Genomic DNA, 26,107 nt, shown 5'->3' with positions numbered 1-26,107 from the left:
GTGGCAAGCTCTTGTCTCCTTTTTGCAAAGCTTTTTGAAGAAGGGGGCACCCTTCTATGTTCTTTTTTGGATGGATTTTGGCTTCTTGGTCATTAATATTTTGCAGATACAGGGAGGGTCTTAGCAGCAGCAAAATGTTTTGAAGAATTTGTGACCAAATGAAAGCAGTTAGACAATGACCATTAAAGGAGGGTATTAGAATATTATAATGTTTCTTTAATGGTAATCTTAGTTAGTCTTTAGTTTATTAAGTAGTTTCTGTTTACGTCTTTAGTTCACGATTGTTTCTTACACAAACATAGTCTTCATAAATCTATATAAGGAGCTTTCATCTCTTTTGTTTAATGCAACTACAACAACATCGATTTACCATAATGCCGTGAACATCACCATCTTCTGTTTTTGAGAAATCTTCTTTTTTGAAATCTTGAAATTTTGATTCCTCTATCATCCTATGATTATTTGTAGGTTGCATGCCACAAACAAGTGATTCCTTTCTGTCATCCATACCGCCTACCCAATCAGCATCTGCATATGCACATAAAGTGAAATCATTAGATCTGTCATACGACAATCCAAACTCAGATGTTCCTTTCAGATATCTAAATATCCTTTTGACTGTTACATAATGTGCTTCTCTGGGATCAACTTGGAATCTTGCAACAATTCCAACTACATTTGTTATATCCGGCCTTGTGTGAGTCAAATATTGCAAACCTCCAATCATAGATCTGTACTTCTTCTGCTCAACAATAGGTGTTTCATCCTTTGTAGATAACTTGTGTCCAGTTACCATAGGTATTCCAATGGGTTTACATGTTTCCAAACCAAACCTTTTTAGTAAATCCTTCAAATACTTAGCTTAAGAAATAAAGATTCCTTCTTTATTCTGTACAATTTGTAATCTTAGAAAATAGTTCATTTCTCCTATCATACTCATTTCAAATTCCTTTTTCATTTCTTCAACAAATTTGTCACTTTCATCATCATTTCCTCCAAATATGATATCATCAACAAATATTACTAAAATCATCAATCCATCATCAATTTCTTTCCAAAAGAGATTACTATCTGCCATACCTTTGTTACATCCAAGCTTTGTCAAATGCATACCTTGCATACCAGGTTCTAGGTGCTTGCTTCAAGCCATACAATGCTTTCTTCAATTTGCATACTATGTCCTTGTCATCTGTCAAAGGACAAGCTTCAAGCTGCTCTATGTACACTTCTTCAAGTTCTCCATTCAGAAATGCTGACTTGACATCCATCTGATACACTCTGAATTTCTTATATGTTGCATATGCTAAGAATAACTTTACTACTTCTATTCTAGCCACAGGAGCATATGTCTCATCATAGTCTATTCCTTCTTGCTGTGAGTAGCCTTTACATACCAGTCTTGTTTGTTCCTTACAACTTCTTGCTCATTCATCTTGTTTTTGAATACCGATTTAGTTCCTATCACATCTTGTTTGCTGGTCTGGGAACCAATTCCCATGTCTCATTCTTTACTATCTAATCCACTTCCTCTTTCATAACTTGTATCCAATAATCATCTTTACATGCTTCATCTACATTCTTAGGTTCAACTTGAGATATCAAAAATAGTTATTTATTGACTCTACTTGTCATCACACTTTTATCTCTGCTTCCGATGATTTGTTCGGGTGGATGATTCCTTGTCATATTCTTACCCAAATTAGCAGTTTCTATCTCAACTCTTAGCTCTGTTGAAGGTTTCGTGCTTTGTTCTTGCCTTGGCTCTCCTTCATTCCGCAAATCATTGTTAGTCTCAAAGAATACTTCATCATTCCTTGGTTTAGTGACAACTTACTCATCATCTGAATTGCAATCAATTATTCTTTCTTGCATCCTGAATTTCTCATCAATTTTCACATTAGCACTTTTCATAATGGTCTTAGTCCTCAGATTATAACATCTATAAGCCATGTACCCCAAGATGTTATGCGAGACATGCTAACTCTTCTAGAGAAAAAAATAGAGAAAAAGGAATTGAAAAAGAAGCAACAAGAAGATATGGCACCACTAGCCCAACAAGGATCTTCTAGTTTTCACTCTCATTATCCCCTACTCCACCTATGGAAGCCACTGCTTCTACGAGCTTAACCATTGGGCCTCGCATTCATAAGCAAAGATCGACACTTGATTCCATGTTTGTTCCACGCACGGCTCCAGGTGCACAACCATCACTTAAGAGCATGGGTTGGAACAAGGAGAAGCATGATTATGCAAAATTAGCACTTGGAGACTTGTTCATCTACAACAACATTTCATTCAATGCAGCAAGGTATTTATCTATTTAAATTTAAATTTATGTCTACTCTTGCTTTCAAAGTTTCAACTTTCAAGAGACAATAATATGCTTATTTTGTTTATTTGAATTTGTATTTTGTTTTCAAATTTATTTGTAATACAGTAATTTGTTTATCTTTAAATTTTATTTTATTTGTTTAAGGTCCCCTTATTGGCAAATTGGAATCGATGCTGTTGTTGTTTATGGTCCGGGGTTCAAAGCCCCTAGTGTTGACGAGCTAGGAGGCCCTATTTTGAACCAAATGGTGGTTGATGTAGAGGGTGCAATCAAGGAGCAGAGTGAGGTGTGGAAGACGAGGGGTTGCACCATCATGACTAACGGTTGGACCAATTGGAGTAGAACACTCCTCAACTTTCTTGTCTCCTCATCAGGTAATTGTACTAGAGTCTTAGACATTAAAAATTTAGAAATAGAACTTGTACTTAAGTGATTAAGTTTATAAATTATGATTCATCATTAATCATTATACTAATTTGTTTCTTTTTCTTCAAGTGCCACGGTTTTTTTGAAATCAATTGATGCCTCAGGAAAAACAAAGAATATTGAATATCTTTGTGAGGTAATGGATGAAGTGATAAAGGACATGGGTGAGGAGAATGTGATGCAGATAGTTATAGATAATGCAGCAAATTATGTTGTTGCAGGAAAGCTTCTTATGGAGAGACACCCTCACATATTTTGGACCCTTTGTGTTGCTCACTGCATTGACCTCATGTTAGAGGATCTTGGTAAACTCCCTTCGGTAAAAACAATTATAGAGCAAGGAAGGAGTGTATGCAAATTCATATATAATCATACATAGGTCCTCAACCTCATGAGGAAACACAATAAGAAAAATGAGTTGTCTTGTCCAACGGTCACTAGATTTGCAACCAATTTTCTCACATTGAAATCTTTGCTTGATTCAAAGGGAGGTTTGAGACGCATGTTTATTAGTGAGGAGTGGATTGCATCATCATATGCAAAGACCACTGCAGGGATTGATGCAACTGATCACGTTTTTTATGAGGCTTCTTTTTGGACACCGATTGCTTATATTGTGACGGTAATTTTCCTTTTTATCCTCATTTCAACTTTATTTTGTTTATGAAATTATGTTATAAATTATTGTTCATTTTTTAAAGAAAAAACTTAAAGTTGATTATTTCTCTTCCAACTTTCATAATGATTGCAGTTTGTAAAGCCACTTGTTCTCCTACGAACTGTTGATGGAAAGAAGCCCTCAATGGGCTACATTTATGAGAGCATGGATAGGGTGAAGGAGGCCATTTACTCTTTTTTTGCAGAGATTGAGATAGGTATGGGCCTATATGGGTGTCATTAATAGACGTTAACACAATCTACTTCACAGGCCTATACATGCAGCGGCCTACTTCTTTAATCCAGCATACCAATTCAGCCCACATTTCAAAGCTGATGATGAGGTGTGGAGCAGCCTCTATGATGTTGTAGAGAGAATGCAACCTGATTCAAGAGTTGAAACAATTGTAGTCTGTGAGATTGAGTTGTTTAAGAAAGCGCAAGGGGACTTATTTGCACGGGAGTTGTGCAAGAAAAATAGGACAGAATTGATGCCTGGTAAAAAAATTTTATTCTACATCCTATTTTCTAATTCTATTACCATTTTAATTTGATAAATTCAAAGTTATTGATATGATTTAAAAATTTCTTGTTTCAGAGGCATGGTGAGAGATGTATTTACAGAGGATCGCAATTCGCATCTTGAGCCAACTATCTAGTGCATCAGGATGCGAACATAATTAGAGTCTATTTGAGCACATACACTCGAAGAAGCGCAATAGGTTGGAAGTGAAAAAATTGAATGATCTTGTCTTTGTCCACTACAACCTTCGCCTTTGCCATAGACAGATTCTTGGCACCGATACATCACCGATTTATTAAAGAATGTTGATCCTCATGCAGAGTGGAACACAGAGATGGCTGATCCTGTCTTCAGTGATGAAGATGTGGAGCGAGTAGATCATGTGGATCGAGAGGCTAAGGTAGTAGAGATGGCAGTCGAGGAGGCTAGAACGCGAGGAGACAGAGTGCAGGACCCTGAGGCTAGGAGTGATGGATCCGAGTCTGATGATGAGGATTATGTGGGTGAGGATGAGGATGAGGATGAGGATGAGGTTCAAGCTCAACCTCAGACACTAGGAGAGATGATGGCTCTACAGTCTTCTATGACTTATCTTACGCGCACTCGTAAGAGGACATAAAACACTATGAGCCTTAGTCTTATAGTTGTTATTTTGATATATGTTTTGAACTTTTGATACCATAGATTTCGTAATCCATAAATATTGTAGACATTTGAGTCTTTGACACTGGAGTGATACTATGTTTATTACTTTAAGTTTTTACTTTATAGTTTATAACTTTATATTGTGTTATTCAATTTTTTTCCTTCAAAAATTTGCCTTTATACTTATGTGATCTATGCAAAATTGTGTATGTGTATTAAGTAACTTCTATTTATCTCAATTACTGTGTATTTGATGTTAAATGACTGAAAAATGCATGAAACAATCTTAAAATCCTTTAAAATCTTTGAATTTCATGGGTTTTTCAACTTTCTCAGTCCTTGCCGAGTCTGGTCGCCAAGTCCGAATCCGAGTCGGATTTTGACTTTCCGAGTCAAAGGCGAGTCCGAGTCCCGTAACTATGGTTCATAGTGTAGACTGTTGTATTCACAGCTTCTCTCCAAAACATCTTGGATACATCATTTTCAGCTAACATAGCTCTTGCTGCTTTTGTAACTAACATGTTCCTTCTCTCAACAATACCATTCTATTCAGGGGTTCTCGGAGCTACTAACTGTCTTTTGATTCTATTTTCTTCACAAAACATGTTAAACTCATTTGAAGTAGATTCTCCTCCTCTATATGATCTTAAACATTTAATCTTTATACCAGATTCATTCTCAACTCTATTCTTGAATATCTTGAACTTATTAAATGCCTCAGATTTCTCTTTAAGAAATGCAACCCACATCATTCTAGAAAAGTCATCAACTAGAATCATAAAATACCTTTCGCCATAGAATCCTATTAGTCTTCGTAGGACCGCTGAGATTTTGCTTTGCCAACACACATTCCTTGCAAATTGTATTAGTAGGTTTTACAATCTTAGGCAAATATCTGACTGCAAATATACTACTAGTATTCACAATACTGTAAAAGTTTACATAACAAAATCTCTTATGCCATAACCAACTGTCATCTACCTTTGCAACCAAACATGTCATTTTAATAGGATTCAACTGAAATTCATTACCTTTAGATCTAGTTCCTATTCCAATTACCTTTCCATCTTTGTCTCCGATCATGCATGTCTTCTCTGTGAACTGTAACTGATAATCTTTGTCCACTAGTTGTCCAACACTCAACAGATTGTGCTTCGAACCATCAACAAAATATACATTCTTAGTATTAGTTTTACCATCAAGAGTTATAGATCCAATACCTTTTAACTTAACATGCTATATTGTTTCCAACTCTAACAATACCTCCATCCTAACTTTTGAAGTCAACAAACTTGTTCATATCACCAATCATATGATGTGAACAACCACTGTCAATTATCCAATTAGATTTCTTTTCAACCTATGACACCAAAGCTACTTTCTCTAGACTTTCTTCTTTAATTGCCACAAATCCTATTTCATCATCACTAGCACTTACTGCTTGTTCATCACAATCATTTTCTTCATTTGCATACAAGCACTCTCTATCTCTTCTAGGTTTGTAATTTCCTTTATACTTTTTCTCTCGTTTAGGACACTTGATGCATAATGACCATATTCATCATAAGTCCAGCATTTAAAGATTTTCTTACCACCTTTTTCTCTTCTTACCAGAGGGGCTACTCTTTCTTCAATCTTTATGTCCTCATCAGATCTGCTGTTGCTAGCAAAATCTCCTCTAACACTTGTGCTCCTTGATAAACTAGGTCGAATATTTAAGGCACTAAAAGTTGTTTCTGTTCTAGTCAATTCTTCGGTCTGTCTAAGCTCATTCTCAACTGCTTCAAGTCTTCCAAGCAATGTTTCCTTGGTAAAATATTTGGTACAAGAAATCAACAACTGTATCATTTGAACTGCTAGCTTAAAGGGTGGTGTTAAGCTCTTCAATATCTTCCATATAACTTGATCATCTTCTTTGGTTCCTCTTTGAGATTTAATACCTGCAGTAATTTTTGATATTCTACCTACAAATGTTCTTATAGATACATCTTCCATCATCTTAGCATCTTGAAATGCACAAATCCAACTTTGTAACCTCAATTTCTTAGAATGTTCATCACCCTCAAAACTATTCTCCAAAGCATTCAAATCAAATGAGAAGTAGCAAGTGTTACCTGATTGTACTCAATGTCAGGAAATGCAATCGGTAGTGCTTCTCTAGCTCTCACGTCACACATAAAATGATCTCTTTCATCCTCAGTACAATTTTCCAAATCCTTTTCAGCAATGATTGTCTTCGCTGATTTTGTCAAAATCCAATATCCCAGACCCATACACAATAGATGTGTCTTCATCTTTTCTTTCCAACTGTCATAATTTGTTCCATCGAACTTCGAACTATCTTTCCTGAACATGTTTGCCATGAATCTCCCAAAGTTGTTAAACTTTTTCTTCAAAGACCTGATGCTCTGATACCAATTGTTAGAAACAATAGTCCACCAAGATAACTGAGAGGGGGGGCGGGAATCAGTTATCCAACAATTAAAACATTTATCTTCCTTAAATAAACTAAACCATTCAACCAAAGTAAACAGCAACCATAATAAGATGCACATAGATAATTACACCAGATATGTTAAGTAGGGAAACCCTTGATCAGAGGGAAAACCCCGGTGGGAGTGATGCCCACAAAATGTTGTACTAATGTAAATATTCCTTGTTAGAGGATGGACCCTGTTAGGAGTCTATTACAACATTTAGTATATATGAGTCCCTGTTAGGAGACTTTGAATCCCTATTAGGAGATTCCAACCCTATTAAGAGTTGTGCCAACTCTGTTTAAGAGTTGTGGTACAATGTATGCAAGAAGAGTCCACTGCCCAAACATGCAATTTCAATTACAAGAAGAGCTCACTGCCCAAACAAGTAATTTACTATTATGTTCCTCTTTCTTCTATTCTATCAACCGAACCAATCACTGCCAAACCTTGTAGACCAGGTCACGAACCTCAGATCCAAATATCAAACCTCAGATCACACAATAGAACCTCGGCAATGAAGTTTCCTTCACTTCCGCTCTGCTCTATTCAACTTAGCGATAACATTAATCTTCCATCTTGCAACTTGAATAACTTTCCGTACACGTGTCATTATGATGAGAAAACTTAGCCACATCATCACCAACATGTCTTCTTGATATCCTCAAACTCGATTCTCAGAATAACAACTCTGTTAAGAGATATAACAAGTTTTTCAAAACATGTCTCTGTAAACAATATCTCAGAACAGACATCACCAAAACTTACATAACTTCTTCCAAACTTAACATTTCTTCATCCGACATTAACTGCATACACTAGATGCTCAAACATATCTCTCATAACCTCAGATAGAATACTCAACTAGTCGTTCGTACCAACTTGATCTTTTCGATGTTCTTTTGTCAGATACTACAGAAAACTGCTATGTTGACATCAATGACAAACTTAGTCATGAATGTAACATATCATCATAGTAGCATATCTATAATACTCCCCCATAAGAATATCATCAGCATTCATGCTTCCAACACTATTCTTGGTATTGGGTCTATATATAGCAGTTCCATTTGTTTAGTTTGTTTTTCAGTTTATAGCAGCAGTTTTTTTTCTTCAGCTGCTTGCTTTTGTCAGGTATAACTTTGCCTATTAAAGAGCATGGATTCCTAGGAAAGATCTCGATCAAGTGTTGATGCATCCAATTTTAGGATCCTGGCTATTATTAGGGATTCTTATACAGCTATAAAAGAGGCCTGGGTAAAAGTTTTAATGATTCAGTTTTTGGAGTGTGATCCAAAGCATTGATAAATAGAACAGTGAAATTGACTTGAAGCAAACCTGAGTATTTATTTCAAATTCTTTGAAGTCACAGTCTGTTTACGAAAGTGCAGAGGAATTTTCAACATTGTCCATAGTTCGGTGTTCTCAATATATTAGAACTAGTAGCTACAAATTATTGTTTAGTAAACATCCTAGCTGTAATTAATGAAAAATATACAAGTATCTGCTCCAAAAAGATAGAACTACTCTTTTCAATGACACAATCCACTATCTTTAACTCCACATTTAAAGGATTTTCCATTTTGTGCTTCAAAAAATATTTATGTGACATGGAGGATTTCCAAACTGATTTTTGGTATGAGGGATGTTAGTTATTTCCCCTCAGCTAATTTCATCACTGACTAAAATAGGGAAGTTATTTATTCCCTCTCAGCTAATTGAAACACTCAAGTATGTTTTCTTCCAAGTACATGATGCTTTCTCAGTGCCTTATAGTTAATTAGAAAAGCCCTTCACTTCAATGTCTATCATAAGGTCTTTAATTAACTATATTTTCTTTATTAAATTTTCTGAGTTGTCCTAGTTATTTTGATTCTCTTGACTGCTGTAATTTGCTGGAAGTTGACCGTTCCACATATGAAAAAAATTAGTTGTACAGTATAAAAGATTTCTATCCATATATTGTACCCATACCTTCTATGTATCCTTATCCGTTTCCGATCAATTCAACTTAAACCACAATAATAGCACTTGTGCTTGCAAAAGCAATGCCAAACACAATGAAGTGATAAAGTGGCATCTGTTTAAAAGTACTAACATTAATAAATGCAGAAATCCACGAAAAAGCAATCATAACTGTTAGGAAAAGATAGATAAACTTTAGATTTGGGAGTTGCATATAAAAAATGGCCAACTAAAGTAGAACTTCAGAAGATATCCCTGCCCTACAAAGAAAGAAAAGGTCCATCTGTACACAAAAATAAACCTTTGTCCAACTCCACAAGGTCCTCTCAGTGTTTTCAATACTCCAGAGCTAAAAATAATTGTTGAGTACAAAATCTAAATGTAATTTGTGAAAAAGTAAATTAAAACATACTTGATGGGACTATGGCATGGACCAATTGAACCTATGCAAGCTTGTTTTATGTGGCATCTCCTCCTACATAGATTACCAGTGAAGAATCCTAAAGGGGAATTCAACATTTTCTCTTTCCTTAGATGCTGTGTCTCCATACACCATAAAAAAATTGACTGCTTTTTTTCTTAAGTATGGGGAATTTTCGGTTTACATTTGCATGATAGCTTGAAATATCCCAACTGGTCTTACTTGCAAAGAATGTTAATATTTCTTCACAAAAATCAATGAAGCAAGATATTAATCGTTTATTACAGATTCACAATTACAAAATGTATTTATTAGTGGAGAAATTCTCATCGCAACAATTGTCCTGTAGGCTGAAATTGATAATGACATATCAATTGATGAAGATTGTAAGTATTAGAAGTTTCAACTGCCATCTTTCACTGTTGCATCCGACTGATGGTTATGGCTGCATGCAAACATGAGCGCTGATTTTCCTTCACAATGAGTTTGATATGTATTACAAAAAATCCCAGATTGTTATGGCGTTTCCAAATCCTTCACCTCGAACTGCCTGAATTACAAACTGCCATCTGGTTCATCATCCAGAAAGAATATCTGCAGGGTTTGCATCCTCTAGATAAAATCAGAGATAATAAAAATAAACAAAGCTTCAGAATGAATGATAAGTCTGCAGTTGAACTCCTTAAGGTGGAAGCCTGGCATCTCCAAAAATGTGATTTTCAGATGTTTCTATCTTGGTTGATACGACTTGGAAACTTCCAAAATGCGCTCCCCATTGATTAGCTGTGATGAGCTGGAAAGGCTGAATTTAAAGAGGAAATATATCAAACCGATAATCTAATCAAATGGTCCCAACTATGACTATAAAATAGCGATGGAGTGGAGTGAAAAAAGACAGCCAGCATCCCCTTTTATTTAAACAGAGGAAGGTTGACTTAGCAACAATTATTTATCAATTCAATGAGTCACTGAAGAGGCGACATTATAGTCCTCCCTTCCTCAGATTGCCGGTCCACAAGGAATCATAAATTAGGATGTTGGAGTATCTCGTCGACTTCCCACGAAGCATCATCAATAGGCAATCCCTTACACTTTATTAGATACTCACAAACAATCTTATTCTTTATTTTCTTTTCCATCTAATCAGCAATACCTTGAAGTTCTAGAATAAGCTTTTCCTCTTCATCCAAAGTTGATAATTTAGGAGAAGCAATCGTCTGTTGTCCCAAAGCCTTCTTTAGGCAAGAGACATGGAAAATATTATAAACCCTACTTCCTATTGGAGGTTAAAGTTCATACGCAACTTCACCAAGCTTCCTAAGCACCTTGTAAGGTCCATAATACCTTGGTTTCAACTTTTTTGCTCCACTGCTTTTCAAAGACAATTGCCTCTAAGGCTGCAGGCCTAGGAAAACCAAGTCTCCCTCCTGGAAATTCCTCTCAATTCTATGTCCATCTGCATACATTTTTTGTTGGTTTTGTGTCTGCTAGATATTGTCTTTTAATGCTCTAGGAATATCTTGGTACCTTTGTATGGTCTCTTTTGCTCGGGGAACCTTGCTATCGTCAACAGCTAAGTCTATAAATGACAAAGTGTTTTATCTGTACAATGCCTTAAACAGGGACATCCCAATAGTCATATGATAGTTAGTATTGTAACAATACTCACCTAAATGCAGCCATTCGACCTAAGCACATTGCTGCCCTAAAACATAGTTTTTGATGTAGCCTTCCACCCATTTGTTCACAACCTCAGTCTGTCCATCCATTTGAAGATGGTAACTAGTACTGGGTGTCAATTTTGTCCCACCAAAACATGTTGATAAATTTGTTGTGCCGATCACTAACAATGGTCTTAAGAAAACAGGGCAATTTGAACACTTGTCAAAAAAAAAAAAATGAGCAACATGTGAAGTAAAGTAATTTGTAGCAATGGCGTGGAAATGGGAATATCTAGTCAACCTATCCGCCACCACAAATATACAATCTTTTTCCCATAACTCGTGATGAAATCCATTGATATGTCTTCCCACTTCCATTCTGAAATAGGTAGTGGTTGTAGAAGACCCGCAGGAAAGTTGTGTTTTAATTTGTTCTATTGGCATTTCAGACATTCACGAACATGTTGCAGCACGTCATCCTTAAGTCCTTTCCAAGAAAATCTCTCTCTTTACCTGCTTGTAAGTTTTGAAGAAGCCTAGATGTCCAACAACAGGAGTGTCGTGTAGTGCTTCCATAATACTGTGCTTCAACTTAGACTCAGGTACAAGGTAGATTCTCTTTTTGTAATATATCACAGCTTTTATCACAAATTATCTATCATCTTGCACCCTTCCATCCCCTAAGTCACAAGCATAGAAATTCTTAGTATATTTGTGCCACATTGAGATTTTCCAATCAGTTGAACACACACACTCAGGTATATATATACTCAACAAATGTTTCTCATCCAAATGTGACATTCACTACCCTGTTCATACATTTTCATTCATACTATACAAACTAGGGCAATAATATTAAATTAAAAAGTACATTTTCGAATTAAAATTTGTAATGACAACAATGTGGAGCAATCACACCCAAGGATTCATGTGCAAATCATTTTCAACTGCGCTTTGTGCTCCATGTCCCCACTTCTTTTTCTCCAAAATATATTTTACATCAAAGTCATATGTTTGGATACTGCTTACCTGCTTTTGTTGACATTTATTAAGGTCCTTTTGTTCCAAGAAATGCTTCAGACTGTTATGATCCGTTCTCACAATAAATTTTGCACCTACCAAATATTATCTGAACTTGGTTAAGAATGCATGATAGCCACCATCTCTTTATCATAACTAGGATACAACTTTTTATGGATCTTTGAGCTTTCTACTCTCAAAAACAATGGGATGCCTATCCTACATTACATTACTCCAATACTTTGTCCAGAAGCATCACACTCTACGATAAAAGGCATTGTCAAATTGAGAAATGTTAAAACTGGACATGTGCTCATGATGTTCTTGAGCCTATCAAATGTGTTTTGTGCCTCGGGAGACCATTGCATAGCCACTTTCTTAGTAAAACTGGTCAATGGAGAAGTCAACTGGGAGAAACCCTACACAAACCCAAGAAGCCTCTCAAATCAAATAAGTTTTTGGGAGGCGATCAACCCATGATTGCTTGTAATTTCTCCTGATGAATTTTAACCCCTCTAACCTTGATTACATACCCTAAGTAAAGAAGCTCGGACATTCTGAATTCATATGTTAAAGCCTAAGTTGCCGATTCGCGGTTCGGTTCCGGGTTCGAGTTCGAGAACTGGTTCGCTGGTTCGACAAAATTTTGAAAAGGGGTTTGGGTTCGTTTGGGTTCGTTAGTACAAAAACATGTTAAAAAAAATTATTATTATATATATATATATATATATATATATATATATATATATATATATATATATATATATATATATATATATATATATATATATATATATATATATATATACATCTTTACGAAGCATGAGTTAGAATTAGAATGTAGCATAGTAGCATAAACACATTTGAACAACAAAAAACTTTAAAACAGCATAAACAATATAGTAGTAAACCACAGCGATCATTGGAACCCCTAGCGACTAGATCTCTTCCCTTTCATTTAAAAAATTCATAACTATATCTGATTAGTTTATGCAGATCAACAATAAGTTTTAATAAAAATTTCTTCTTTTCATAAATTTATTTACCAAACTCTTATTATGATTAACATAATCGATTGAACGTGGTTAAAAACTAATTAGATCTAGCTTGCAGAAGGTAAATCCCTTTGACCAGCTGAATATTCTTCAATCTCTTTGGGCACAATCTCCCAAGCACTGATCAACAACAGTAAACTGGAAAAAGACCATTCATGGAGGCCTTTGGATAACACAATCTGACGTCCCAGATTCAATATTCTTTAATACAATTTTTAATATACCTAGAGGAGAAATAATCAGCCAAACAGTGATAGACAATGTGGTAAGTAGCTGCCCCACCTGACCATATTCATGTGACCATAACTTTCTTCTGCAGGGCAACATTTCCCAATAAAACGTTGTTTATTGTTTAGTGTTTGAAAAATTCATATTGCTACTCAAATAGGCCCTGAAATTCCTCGAAATTGGTCATGGTGGTCGCCACATGTTGAGCATCTTCTCTTGTGGGTGTCTCAAATTTAGTAGCATTTTGATTCAAATAGAAAGTGTTTACAGCTAGGGATTACTCAACACTAAAAAACTATGGCATTGTAATGCCTACCAACCCAGACCCAAGATGTATCAACATAAATTAAATTAAAACATGCTGTAATGTGGAAAATTTATATGTGGTTCTCCTGGGTTCGAACCCTGGTCCGAAATTTTATATGTGGTTCTCTTGGGTTCGAACCTTGGTTCGAACCAGATCGAACCAGGCCTCCAAAAACGAACCCTGGTCGAACCGGACCAGAACCACGAACCGGTTCGAACCAGTATGTGGTCCGGAGGGGGGGGGGAGGTACCCGTGCAACTTAGGTTAAAGCTTTTGCAAATAAGGATTGCTTTTCCATGACACTAAGAACAATATTGAAGTGTTGCAAACATCCATCCCACGTTCTACTATAGATTAGTTGTCATCAAAGAATACTCAGACAAACTTCCTCAATTGCTCACAAAAGATATGATTCATGCAATATTGAAAAGTTGTAATGTGTTTGTGAGTCCAAAGGGCATAACAAGGAATTCAAAGTGTTCATAATGAGAATGTTGTTTTTTGAATGTCTTCTTCCCTCACACTTATTTGATGATGACCAGACAGTAAATCAATCCTAGAAAAGAAAATTAAACAATGTACCTCATCCAAAAGTTCATCTATCCAGAGTATGTGATATTTATTCTTTAAAGTTCTTTTATTCAATGCCCTGTAATTAGTAAACATATATAATGAGTCATCCTTCTTTTTGACCAGCACTATAGAAAAAGCAAAAGGGTTAGAACATGGGCAAATGTGTCCCAATTTCAGCAGCTCCTCGATTGTCTTTACAAGTTCCTCTTTGAATTGACAAGGATGCTTGTAAGAAGTGGTCATTACTAGTTTTGAACCTTCTTCAAGCTCAATTGCATGCTCAAATCCTTATCACAAGGATGCCTAGGAGGAATATCCCCTAACACGACACCATTTTTATCTAACATAAATAAATATGGTGAGAGAGTTCCTTTCCTGTGGTAAACTGGTTATAAAAAAAGCAATGGGCTGCCCATTTCACAAGAAAGCCTCCATTCTTCTAGCTGAAACTACCCTCTATGCACTGCCTTCCATAGCTTTTAGTATTGTTTTCTTACCCTCAACCATATATTCCACTTGCATTTACTTGAAGTCCTGAACATGTCTCTCTAATGACTCAAGCCCAAAACATGTCTCTCTAATGACTCAAGCCACTGAACTCCCAAAATGGCATCAAGATTGTCAAGACCAAGAACATAGAAATCACCTATCAATGTGTAATCCCATTTGATCTTTCAGCTATGCAATAACATGATTATCATGTGGGAAAAAACCATCTGCAACAATGACATTAAATCTAGTAAACACCTATGCTTGGAATCCATGTCTACTAACTAGACCCTCATCAATGAAATTATGGGTAGCATCGCTATCCAAATGCCCCTTAATAACTCCTTTCAGTCGGAAAGGGCTACCTCAAGGAATTCTAGATAAAGTGGCAATGCATGAATTCTCTCTAGCAGTAGTTTAGCAGTAGTGTCTTCTAGTTCTATCTATTTGAGGTTGATTTTCCTGAGGTTCTTCCTCAAAGTTGTCCTTTGGTTCAGCCTGATCTTTCTGTTTTGAATGTACTCCAGTTAAGTAAGCTTACCTTTACCAAAGCAGTGATGTCCCAATTCCCATGGTTCTTTGCAGGAGAAACACAACTTCCTTCTTCTTTGTTCATTTCTTGTTTCTTAAACAGCTTTTGAAGGGACACTTCTTAGCTGATTAAAACTTGTGTTTCTTGCTGGTTTGGCCCTCTTTATCAAATAAAGGATTTCCAAGAGCTGAAATCGTTCTTTTGTGTGTAAGGATAGGGTGTAACATCTAAATCATAGGCTAAGCCAATGGCATCATCAAGAGAACTAGGCATATGGACTTTAACTAGTGATGCAGGAGCATCCTGGGTGTAAGGGAAATCTTGCATCACCCAAAAATATTTCTATTTCCACTTTTCCATTTTTTGTGTTTTCAATAAGGGCTATTCCTATACAAAGTTGCTATTTGCAGGAGCTTGCTGTTTACCGTATGGATTAATTAAGCAACGCACACAGACAAAGAATACGAACATAAACAGCAACCAGCAGAACTTCTATTATTATTCGCATATGCCAACAGTACATTATGCTTTTCTCCTATGATATGATAATGATCAGATGATTACAATGCTTCCCGAAGGGGTTATAAATACTTTCCGACGAACCTTCCCGAAGGTACCCGAAGGTATCCGTCGACTAAGTACATTATACCCGTTACAAACTATTCACCGTCGGCTACATAACAAGAACTTTCCCGAAGGAACCCGTCGGCCGATACAAAGAACTTTCCCGAAGGAACCCGTCGGCCGATACACAATTTCTACCGACGACACTTGCTAATTTAGTAAGTAGGTATTATGTGCTCAGATTGTCCTAATCTCATATATGGAGGTTAATCCAACCTACTAGATGAGTTTTATTGTCATATCATATGTATTGGTGCAGTTACTGCAGATTTCCGGTATGAATTTTGGCTTTCCAAAATTCAGGTCCAGCAATGAAGGCCTAAATGGCTCTGAAACGAGGCGAAACCTCGACTGATGAATGCTTGCGCAATCCAACGTTGTAGATCGCTAGCCAAGGATTCTAGAATGAGGTTATAATAGCTCATCGAGTCAACGGTTTGCTAGTTATGGTCTCCAGAAGTGGACCTATCCGAAAATGTAATTTGTAAATTGTCTTGAGTCAATCATATGTAATAAAGTGTAATGAAATGATAAAATATGAGATTAGTAGGCCTCAAAGGTTAGGGCTTAGTGTCTAGAACCTTCTTGGGCAGTAAAAGTGCCTATATAAAGAAGGCCCGTAGGTTGTCTGGGGCAATTCTGGGTGATAGTTGTAGCTCTGTCTTGCAGACTGTTGTAAGGAAGGCGCCCATGTGGGTTTGCATATTGTAATTTTGTAATTCCACATTTGCAGCGATGATAAGAAGCCCATATTTTGTTCTCTCAATTTGGGTTGTTCTTTGTTTCTATTGTTGTTGTGGTATTAAAGGGAGCACCCTTCATCAACTAGTCCTTTAGTTTGTTACTTAGGCCTTCCATGAAGCACATTGTGATTCTTTTTTGGGGCATATCAGGAACCATAACTACAGTTTTTGGGAATTCACTGGTGTAGGCTTTGAGTTGTCCCACTTGCTTCAATTGAGCTAATTCCCTATAACATACCTTCGTGTCTTTCTGGTCAAAGCAAGTTACCAGCCTATTGACAAATTCTTCATAGCACGCTCTTGGGAGATAAGACCGTAATGCCACTAGTCATATGCTACCCCTTCTAAGTGCGTGGTAGCAAATTGAATTACCTTTACCACTTCCATGGATTTGAGTGCCAAAAAGTTGTCCAACTAATTAACCCATGATCTAGCTGATAATTCTCTTGATCCATTGAAAGTAGAAATTGTAATTTTATTCAAGGCATCCGTGTCCTTAGTCAGCTGGAAGCCTTGTCTAGCTTGCCCTCTAGGCCTCCTATCTTGCCCTCCCAGACAATTCTAACTTTGTCTTTGCATTGGTTCATGAACTGATTTTAATTTTTCAGCTGCCTTACATCAGTTGGAAGATGCAGGTATTCATCTCAGGCTACCACAATCTCATCTGTGATGTGTGTCTCTTCTATCTCAACCTCCAAAATTGGTTCTCTCCCAATGGAAAAAGGTAAGAAGGTAGGACGCAGGGGTCTATCAGACCTTGTATCTGTTGTTCTCATAATGTTAGAGACAGCTCTGTCTTGGATCTCCTGCCCTGCTTCACTTCTGCTGTGGCAGCTACTGGACTTTCCTGACCTCAAATGTCCAACTCTCAATTGCTCCATTTTGTGATCATTTGTTCTTGAAATTGCTGCATCACCTGTTGTTATTGTTGTGCACACATTGTCAAAAAACCATTCAACTGATTGTTCAACTCACGAGGAGGGCCTTCATTCCCTCTATCTCCCATTTCTGTTTCAGTTGGGTTGATTTCCTCTTCTTCAGGTTGGCCAGGCCTACTCATTGTATTGTATGTATGTGTTTCAAACCCTCTAGAGTGCATAAAAACCTATTACAAGAACATGAAACTAAAATGGCATGAAAAAGAAGACTAAACCCAACAGGCTGGCAGGGTTTTGGCTCTGATACCACAGAAATTTCCTAACTGGTCTTACTTGCAAAGAATGCTAATATTTCTTCAAACAAATCAATCAAGCAAGCTATTAATCATTTATTACAGACTCACAATTACAAACATTATTTATTAGTGGAGAAATGCTGATCGCAATGTAGGCTGAAATGGTTGATTAAATACCAAACAATGAAGATTGTCTGTATTAAGAGTTTCAAATGTTGTCTTTGAGTCTTCAACTGTTGTGTCCAACTGATAGTTATGGCTGCATGCAAACCTGGTCGCTGATCTTCCTTCTAAATAGATTTGACATGTGCTACAAAGAATCCCAGATTGTTATGATGTTTCTGCCAGATCAAATTCCTTCACCTCGAACTGCATTCTAGTTTGTCATCCAGATGGACTATCTGCAGGGTTTGCATCCTGCAGATAAAATCAGAGATAATAATAATAAACAAAGCTTTGGAATGAATGATAAGTCTGCAGTCAAACTCCTTAAGACTGAAGCTTAGCATCTCCAAAAAACTGATTTTCAGATGTTTCTATCTTGGTTGATACAACTTGGAAACTTCCAATTTAATGCATTCCCCGTTGATTAGCTGCGAACAGGCTGGAAAGGCTGAGTTTCAAGAGGGAATATATCAAACCGATGATCTCATCAACTGGTAAAATGATTGCCAAGTCTAGGGGAAGGTCGACTTAGCAACAATTCCTATCACTTTAATGAGTCACTCAAGAGGGGACATTACATAACTTCAGTTTGAGCCATATCCTATCTGGGCATTTCTTGAACCTTAAAAAAGCAGTAATCTCTTTTAGTCTTTATTATCTGCTGATCTATTATGGTCTATTGAAAATTGAGAAATGATGATATCTTCCCTGGTAGACAGAGGTCCTTTACCGAATCTCTGCAAAGACTCATTTTTCATAATGTTGCAATGCAGGTTACAGTTGTATTGAAAATTCAAAATTCAAAAGAAAAATACTTGGATCTGATTAACAGGAGCAGCAAGGATGCTCAAAAAGGAAGATAAATATGGGTACACCTCTACCCGGCCCCCAACAGAAAGGATTCCCTTTGAACAGGCCTTGAACCAATTCACTAAAGAGCTGAGCCAGAACATTGAGAAGGAAAGATAGGAAAGAGTTAAACCAGTGCTGACCATATCAATTGCAGTCATTCCTCCAGCAGCTGTTCCACAGCCAAGAGAAGCACATATTGTACATCCATAAAGCAATTTCGTGCAGAATGGCAAAATGAAAATTTTGAAGTGGGTGAAGGGCCCCAATGGTTGGACTGCTTGGGTAGATAGGAGAAATAATGAGTTATGAGCATGGTCGCCTCTTTTTTATTAAATTATTGTATTAGTATTAAGCTGTCTTTTTTGTATAGACTGCCTAACATGTTACTCCATTGACTTTTCTCCTGATCAATGCCTTTGATGTTGCATATAGTATAATCAATTTGAAAAAAAATCCCGATCCCAAAAGAAACAAGTTTTTCAAACAACTGTAATACCCCAATATTAAGGGATAAACATATGCATCACATTTCATACAAATATGTTTTCACCTAAATGGATTACATCTTCCTTAATATGAAGACATTCATAATTCACAGTGTATTAGTTGGTATTTGTTGTCACTACTTCATAAAGTGATTGAGCATAATGTATGACTAGGAGACACATTTGAGAGGGCGACACAGCTTTACCTGTCAAATTATCCAGCCATGCTTAAAATCTACAGCAAGCAACTGTTCATCATTTTATCTGTGTCATGTAAAAGGGGAAATAGCAGGAGGCACAGTTCTAGATGCAACCTTGAAATGAGCTGTTGTGTGTATAAAAAGAAAGCATTTCCACCCTCAAAGTACTCAATCTCCACAAAGGAACAGCCATGGAGATCGACCACTTTTTTTTAAAAAACAAGAATATACCTAAGCAGAAACAACTGTATGGGTGTTACCTAGACAGGACCAATGCAATAAATTTTTACAACTTTGTTTTAGGAATATGCTTCATTGCCCAACTCAGAATAAAGTAAATGTTCAGAAGGTTAGAAAGGAACCAAAATTATGTAATGCAGCATTCAGAATGTGAGCCGCAAGTGTAGAAAACGCTAAGAAAGTCACCACTATAATAATATATAATCTTTAATAGGTAAAGTAATAATACAATAAAATCAAATAAACATTAGTTTTAACAAAAAGGCAAGAGGCATTTCGAAAAATTATGCCTATTAGAAAGAAAACTTATAAGGAAATCCAAAAAGGAGAAGAGATGTCATCATGGAAAATATATTTGTATCTGATTTTCATCCCTTGTTGAATGTAAAGTGTGGTTCAGCAAACAGAGGACAAAATCTCTCAAAGACCAGAGATGTAAGGACAAAAACCCTTAATTTTTCTTGCAAAGTTAGTAGACAGAAACCTCTAACTTTAAATAGACATTTAGGAAACATTTCACAATTTTAAATTTGTATTAAATCTTCAAACCTGGAGTTTACAATTATCAAAATTCTATGTTCGAAGTTAAATTAAATTATATAATTCATTATGCAAGTTTTATTATGCGTGGAATAAATCAAAATAAGAAAATTTTAGAAAGGGATGTAGCAACAACCACTATCTTAAAATTCGTGTTTGGAGGATTGTCTATTCTCTGATTCCAAATGGTTTTGTGTACTTGAAGAACTTTCATATTGATTTTTGGCCATGAGGCCTCACCTTCACTCCATTGTGGTAGATTTCATTGATAAGCAAGTGTGTTTTCTTTATTAAATTCTTCAGTTTTCCAAGTTGTTTTGCTTCTTTAGGCTGTTGTGATTTGCTGGAAGCTAATAAATTTCACCTGTGAAATATCTTAGTTGTACCATATAAAATGTTTCTAGCAATCTATTGTATCCATGCCAGATACCTACCTTGTCTATATCCTTATCCAATCCCGAACAATGATTAAAGAAATGTCAAATACAATGGATTTTGAGTGTTGAGAAATGGGAAATCTATCAAATGCACATAGCCGAAAGAAGCCATTTAACTGTTAGAAAACTAGAAATAAAAATAGATTGGGGGATTACTTTGAATAAAATTCCCAACTATAATAGAACTTCAGAAGATATACCTACCATAAAAAGGATTAAAATGGTCACCTGTACATAAACATTGCAAAAAACTAGCTGTGGACACCAATAAAAGCAATAAGCAACTCCCTTGTTTTAAGTTTTGAACAAAGAATGTTGAATTTGATAGGATAAACCTCCGTTTCAAGCATACAGAGGTGATAATCAAGGCTTTCATCATTTGTCGGCTTGGATGATTTCTCTAACAATTAGGTGTGCGCCCCATGTTACCAGAGGATTGGTGCATATCCTCAACAGTTACTTCTATTGCATGCTCAAGAAGGAATTGAAGGACTACATGTAAATGATAAGAATAAAACACCTCTCTGTAGACTTGACTAAAATCAATATGCCAACCTTTCAGCAACTTATCTGGAACAAATGCCCAATAAAATAGGGCAAACATGTTTGTTGAGCATGCAGAAATGAACTACTCGACTTTTATGATTTTTAGGGATGCATGAATTCCATCTACATATAGCAATAATCCCATCTCTCGGGACCACTGCATTCAAGTCAAGCAAATTAATAAGCACGTGTAGTTGTTTGGAACCTCAGGCTGGTTCTCCAGACTAACTGAGGAAAGCAAAACTAACACATTGCAACCCCGCCCATGAAAAGGTAAAGAGAAGGAAGTCATCCATGTGTTGTCTTTGGAAAAATAGAAATATGCCACTTATTGTGTACTTGCATTGAACAAAATGGGCATATGACAAGAATAACAGATATTAACAGCAGACCTATAAAGGAATAAATACTTACGTATACACGGTAACCACAAAAAGCTACAAACCAACTGCAACCAAAAATGTATACAACGTGCCCCCCTCATTGTTTATTGTATGGACGACACATGGCAACTTTGCTCCCTTTACAATGAGCCACTACCAAATGTGGTGGAGCATATCCATTCACCCGGCGCCCAAAAGTGAGTTTATTGAGATTTTACTATTTGTGAGACTGAGGTGATTCCTAGTAACAATTAGGTACAATCCTTGAGTCACCTGTCTAGCGCAGACACAAATCCAAAATGAACAGGAGCCAGAGCAAACGCTCATGCTTAGTATGCATAAATTAGATTATGGCTCTTATAGCCTTAAGATAGCTGGAGGATTCGTACAACACGTAGGTTAAATCCTCAAGTCACGCGTATAAAACAGCATAATCCCCTAACGGATAGGGGCCACGACAAACAGTATTGACCTTCTTGCAGAGACAAGAATGTTGAGCTTTTGCAATTTGCAAGGCTAAGCTATTTTTTCCTACAATTAGAATTAATCCCATGTCACTGGTTAACCCGTGTTGGACAATTTCCTAGCAGCCGGAAACTGGAGTAAATCCTCCGTAATAATTGTACGTTATTGTTTTAGGCTTTATTCTCACAAGCAATCCAAAGACAGATAATTATCTTCCCAACCTCAAGCAAAAATGGAATATTTCAACTAACAACTAACAAAACCTACCTGTGAAAAACTGAGGAAACTTGACAGGCAGGATCACAGCCTCCTGCAGGGCCGCCTTGGCGCTCTCAAGGCCTGCCACGTCACTCCATTTTACATTAGGTTTATCTCTTATAATAGCCGAATTGAGACCTGATCTCAACTTGGCCTGCTCTGGATCCTCCCCATCTCCATCCCCATCACCTCCCTTGGCTCCTTTTGATTTGGGTTTTGTTGCCACGGCAGCGTCCCCGTTGGCAGCTGGCTTGGAACTGATTCCCTCGTCTAAAACAGCTCGGATCTCTTCTGCCCTTCTCAAATACTCTGTAAATTTCTGAGTAATGGCCTCCTTGATCTTGGGGTTCTTCTCATATTTGAGATGAGTTTTGAAGTACTCCAAAGCATTCATGTACAGAGGAAATGCTTTGGCATAATTTCCTGCGTTGTCTTCACTTACTGCCTGCCTAACATATTCTATGGCTTGCTCTTTGAAGTTGCTATACATTTCTGAAGTAGAAAGGGCCCCGATGGATGGAATGGGTTCTGTGAGTTTTCCGGTCGAATCCAATCTATATAAATCGTATCACGGTAAATTTGATGCGTTTGTATAGTTTGAAAGGCAGGCTACAGTGGCCCGTCGTGATGAATCCTCCCAAGAAAATCCATGACCAGCACACCGCGTAAGATTTGGCTCCTTCAAAAGGGAGAATGACTGCGCTCGGAGAGATTCCTTAAGGCCCTAAATATTATTCGTTTTTATTTAGAATTGAAGGGTGGCTCTTTACAAGAGTATTAGTTGCACCCCTTTGAGGTGCAATATTAGTAAAAATATATTTAGATACTTTCGGTCAATGTCTTATATTTCCATTAACTATATGGATTCATATGTGTGGATTTTATATGCTTTTAGGTTTGCAACTATATTTAGTATTGCATGTGATTATGCTTATATAATTGAATTTAAAACTTTGAAAATTCTTACATATCTTTATATTATATTTAATCATGTCAGTATTAGATATTTTAAGTTAGTTTAGATATTGTTATCATCTTTACGATTTATCTTGTTGATTGTTGATTGTTATATATTGTGCTTCAATTATACAATTCTATTTTGATATGTCTAATGTTTTAGTGTATATGCAACTACAAGTTTTCCTAGTAATTATTTAATTAGTAACAATTAATTTCTACGTGGAAATTAGCAAATGACCTCGTTCTAGTCCTATTACATCTTCAAAAATCTCAGTCCCATAGTTGCTACTAAATTCATCATTTGCCTTCTTAATTCAAATTTACATAATTGATCTAAGTCTTGTGTGAGCCCATGAATTTAATCACATATTAATTTTGAACTTGTTGGTTTTGTCAAATATTTCCCTCTCTTATTTGGTATTTTGATCCAATTAAAGCATGAATTATTTCAAATCACATGCTACCTTGGTGTTTGTATCATACTTCATTCAAATAATATAGAATTATCATAGGAGCATTTGATCCCACTATCTATTTGTATCATCACCCAAGACATCTTATATGCTTCCTTGCTTTCTTTGATCTTGATTAAGTATCATTAAATAAGTTCACACATATCCCTTACCAAAGAAGAAGAAATCTTTGCCTAATAACTTTGCAATTAATACCTTCTTACTATATTAATACATTGGACCAAAATATATTTTTATAGTAGCTAATTTATTCTCAAATCATTTGTATGGGTCTGAACCTATTCATGTCATATCAATTCTATAAGCTTGAATCTAAAAATTCTCAAACATTCATTTGACTAAGTCTTTAATTTCCAACATATTGAATTATCATTTCCAAACATCTATAACAATATGTCCTACCAGTAAAATTTAACCTAAATACCTTATTTTAATAGTTTATTTCCACATTAATACAACTTTTATTATTTTACCAATTACAAATCCAACATCAAAATCCTAACACCTTATTGATGTTGAATTGCTTGCTCCCAATGAATTTTCAATTAGTTACTTTGATTACAACACCCAACAAAATTCATTTTGGATGCCACGAACTATATTTTGCTCCATTTGTAACTTAATATTCCACACGTATACTAAGTTTCAACATAGAACTAATCAATACTTTTTGTAAAGACATAATTCCTCCTCAAAACAAAAATTGACAGTGTCAGATTTACTAATTAGCTCTTCTTAGACCAATTCAAATGTAGTATCATCCCCAATTCATTATCAGACAACTTAATACCTCTACCAGTCTAAATTGTAACAAACGAATTTTCATAACCAATTTAAATCTCCTAATAATCAGTTTTAATTAATAATTGATTCTATTTCACATGACAATGACTTCCATTAATCAAAGTAATTATTTCTAATCTAACTATGTTTTATGTTCAGCTATATCGAGATCAAAAGGAATAAATAAAAATATACAAATGCATTGCTAACAATTTAACCATTTCTAACTTCAATAACATATTCAATTGAAAATAAAGTAACGACTAACTTTCTTAACTGAATTATATCAACTGAAATATTTGTTCAATGTAAATGTCGATATTTACTTTATCTAGAAAACTAAACTATCTATTTATTCTTCTAAGGGTTAAAAGTAAAAGTGTAAAAGAAACATACAGTAATAATGGAAGAATTCCTTTATCTTGTTGTTCAAGCCTCGGCATTGGTGAGAAGAGAAGCATTGACATAGGCTTAACCTCCCAACCTCAGACCATACTTATCCTCACATATCCTAACTTATTAGAATGGCCCTCCCTACCTCGAGATCGGGCTTGGGATGTTCTTTAGTCCAGCCATCCGAGCTACCAGGTGGTTGAGTGCCCAATCAGTTATACCTATATAATTGATGTTTGGGGACAAACGAAAGATCTTAAGATTGGCATATATGCCTAAAACTACCTTGGCCAAGGATTTTAGTTGGGTTCATGAACCCAATCTCCACCACTCAACTTGACAATAGATTTCATTACCACCACATGCATGAGCTATTAATTATTCGTTATTCAAATCTGATTCCATTGTTGATTCTTACAAGTTAATTCCACCTCTTCACCCTTCTGTGGCTTTTATGCCCATGTGAATCCTAGGTGTCTAAAAGATTATGATCACCTTGTTATTATTTACCCCTCTTCATCATTCCATGGCTTCTTTGCCGATGAATTCCTTGATGTTCGTAAGATTATGGACATTCTAATATTATTTACACCTCCTCACCAATTCTATGGCATCTTGTCAATGAATTCCTTAGTATTACAAGTACTATGAATGTGTTTGGAAATTGTGATAACATGTGCATTGATGTTGATTCGTACATTTCAATCAAGCTTTCTACAGCTACCATTTGAATTCATAAATGTTGATACGTGATGAGGATCTAAAAGGATCTAAATGTAATACAGGGAATTAACAGCAAGGTACCAAAAATTATCTTAGACTGCATGTAAAGCTTACTATGGTTGGATATGGATTTGAAGAGAGTTATGTTCTTGAAAATGCATTTAATCTCAACCTATTATTTATACGATCTAGCAACAGACATTATAATCAATGAAATCGAACTATGACCAATATTGCTTCCTTGGTATACCATTAAGCATTTAAAGAGGGAAAGTCATCTACAGTCGGGCTTAGACTTAGTAGAGATAATAAAATAGAACAAGACAAATGACTGAGATTTGAATATGGCTCT

General features: G+C 36.0%; 1 protein-coding gene across 1 annotated transcript in view; it reads right to left on the bottom strand.

Annotated features, from left to right (window-relative positions):
* The window catches only part of LOC149563561 (protein SUPPRESSOR OF K(+) TRANSPORT GROWTH DEFECT 1), a 62,513-nt gene extending 39,389 nt beyond the window's left edge, over positions 1 to 23,124 (bottom strand). Inside the window, exon 1 of the mRNA XM_089826772.1 lies at positions 22,433 to 23,124. Coding sequence (XP_089682898.1) covers positions 22,433 to 22,913 — 481 coding nt within the window. The 5' untranslated portion in view covers positions 22,914 to 23,124. The remainder of the gene's footprint in view (positions 1 to 22,432) is intronic.
* Between the last annotated feature and the right edge of the window lie 2,983 nt (positions 23,125 to 26,107).

This window comes from Cupressus sempervirens, chromosome 4 (assembly GCF_028749045.1).
Source record: "Cupressus sempervirens isolate cs-2001-9-10 chromosome 4, ASM2874904v1, whole genome shotgun sequence".
Taxonomy (NCBI): Eukaryota; Viridiplantae; Streptophyta; class Pinopsida; order Cupressales; family Cupressaceae; genus Cupressus; species Cupressus sempervirens.
Note: the sequence above shows the minus strand (reverse complement) of the source record. Positions and strands in the feature narration are given on the sequence as shown.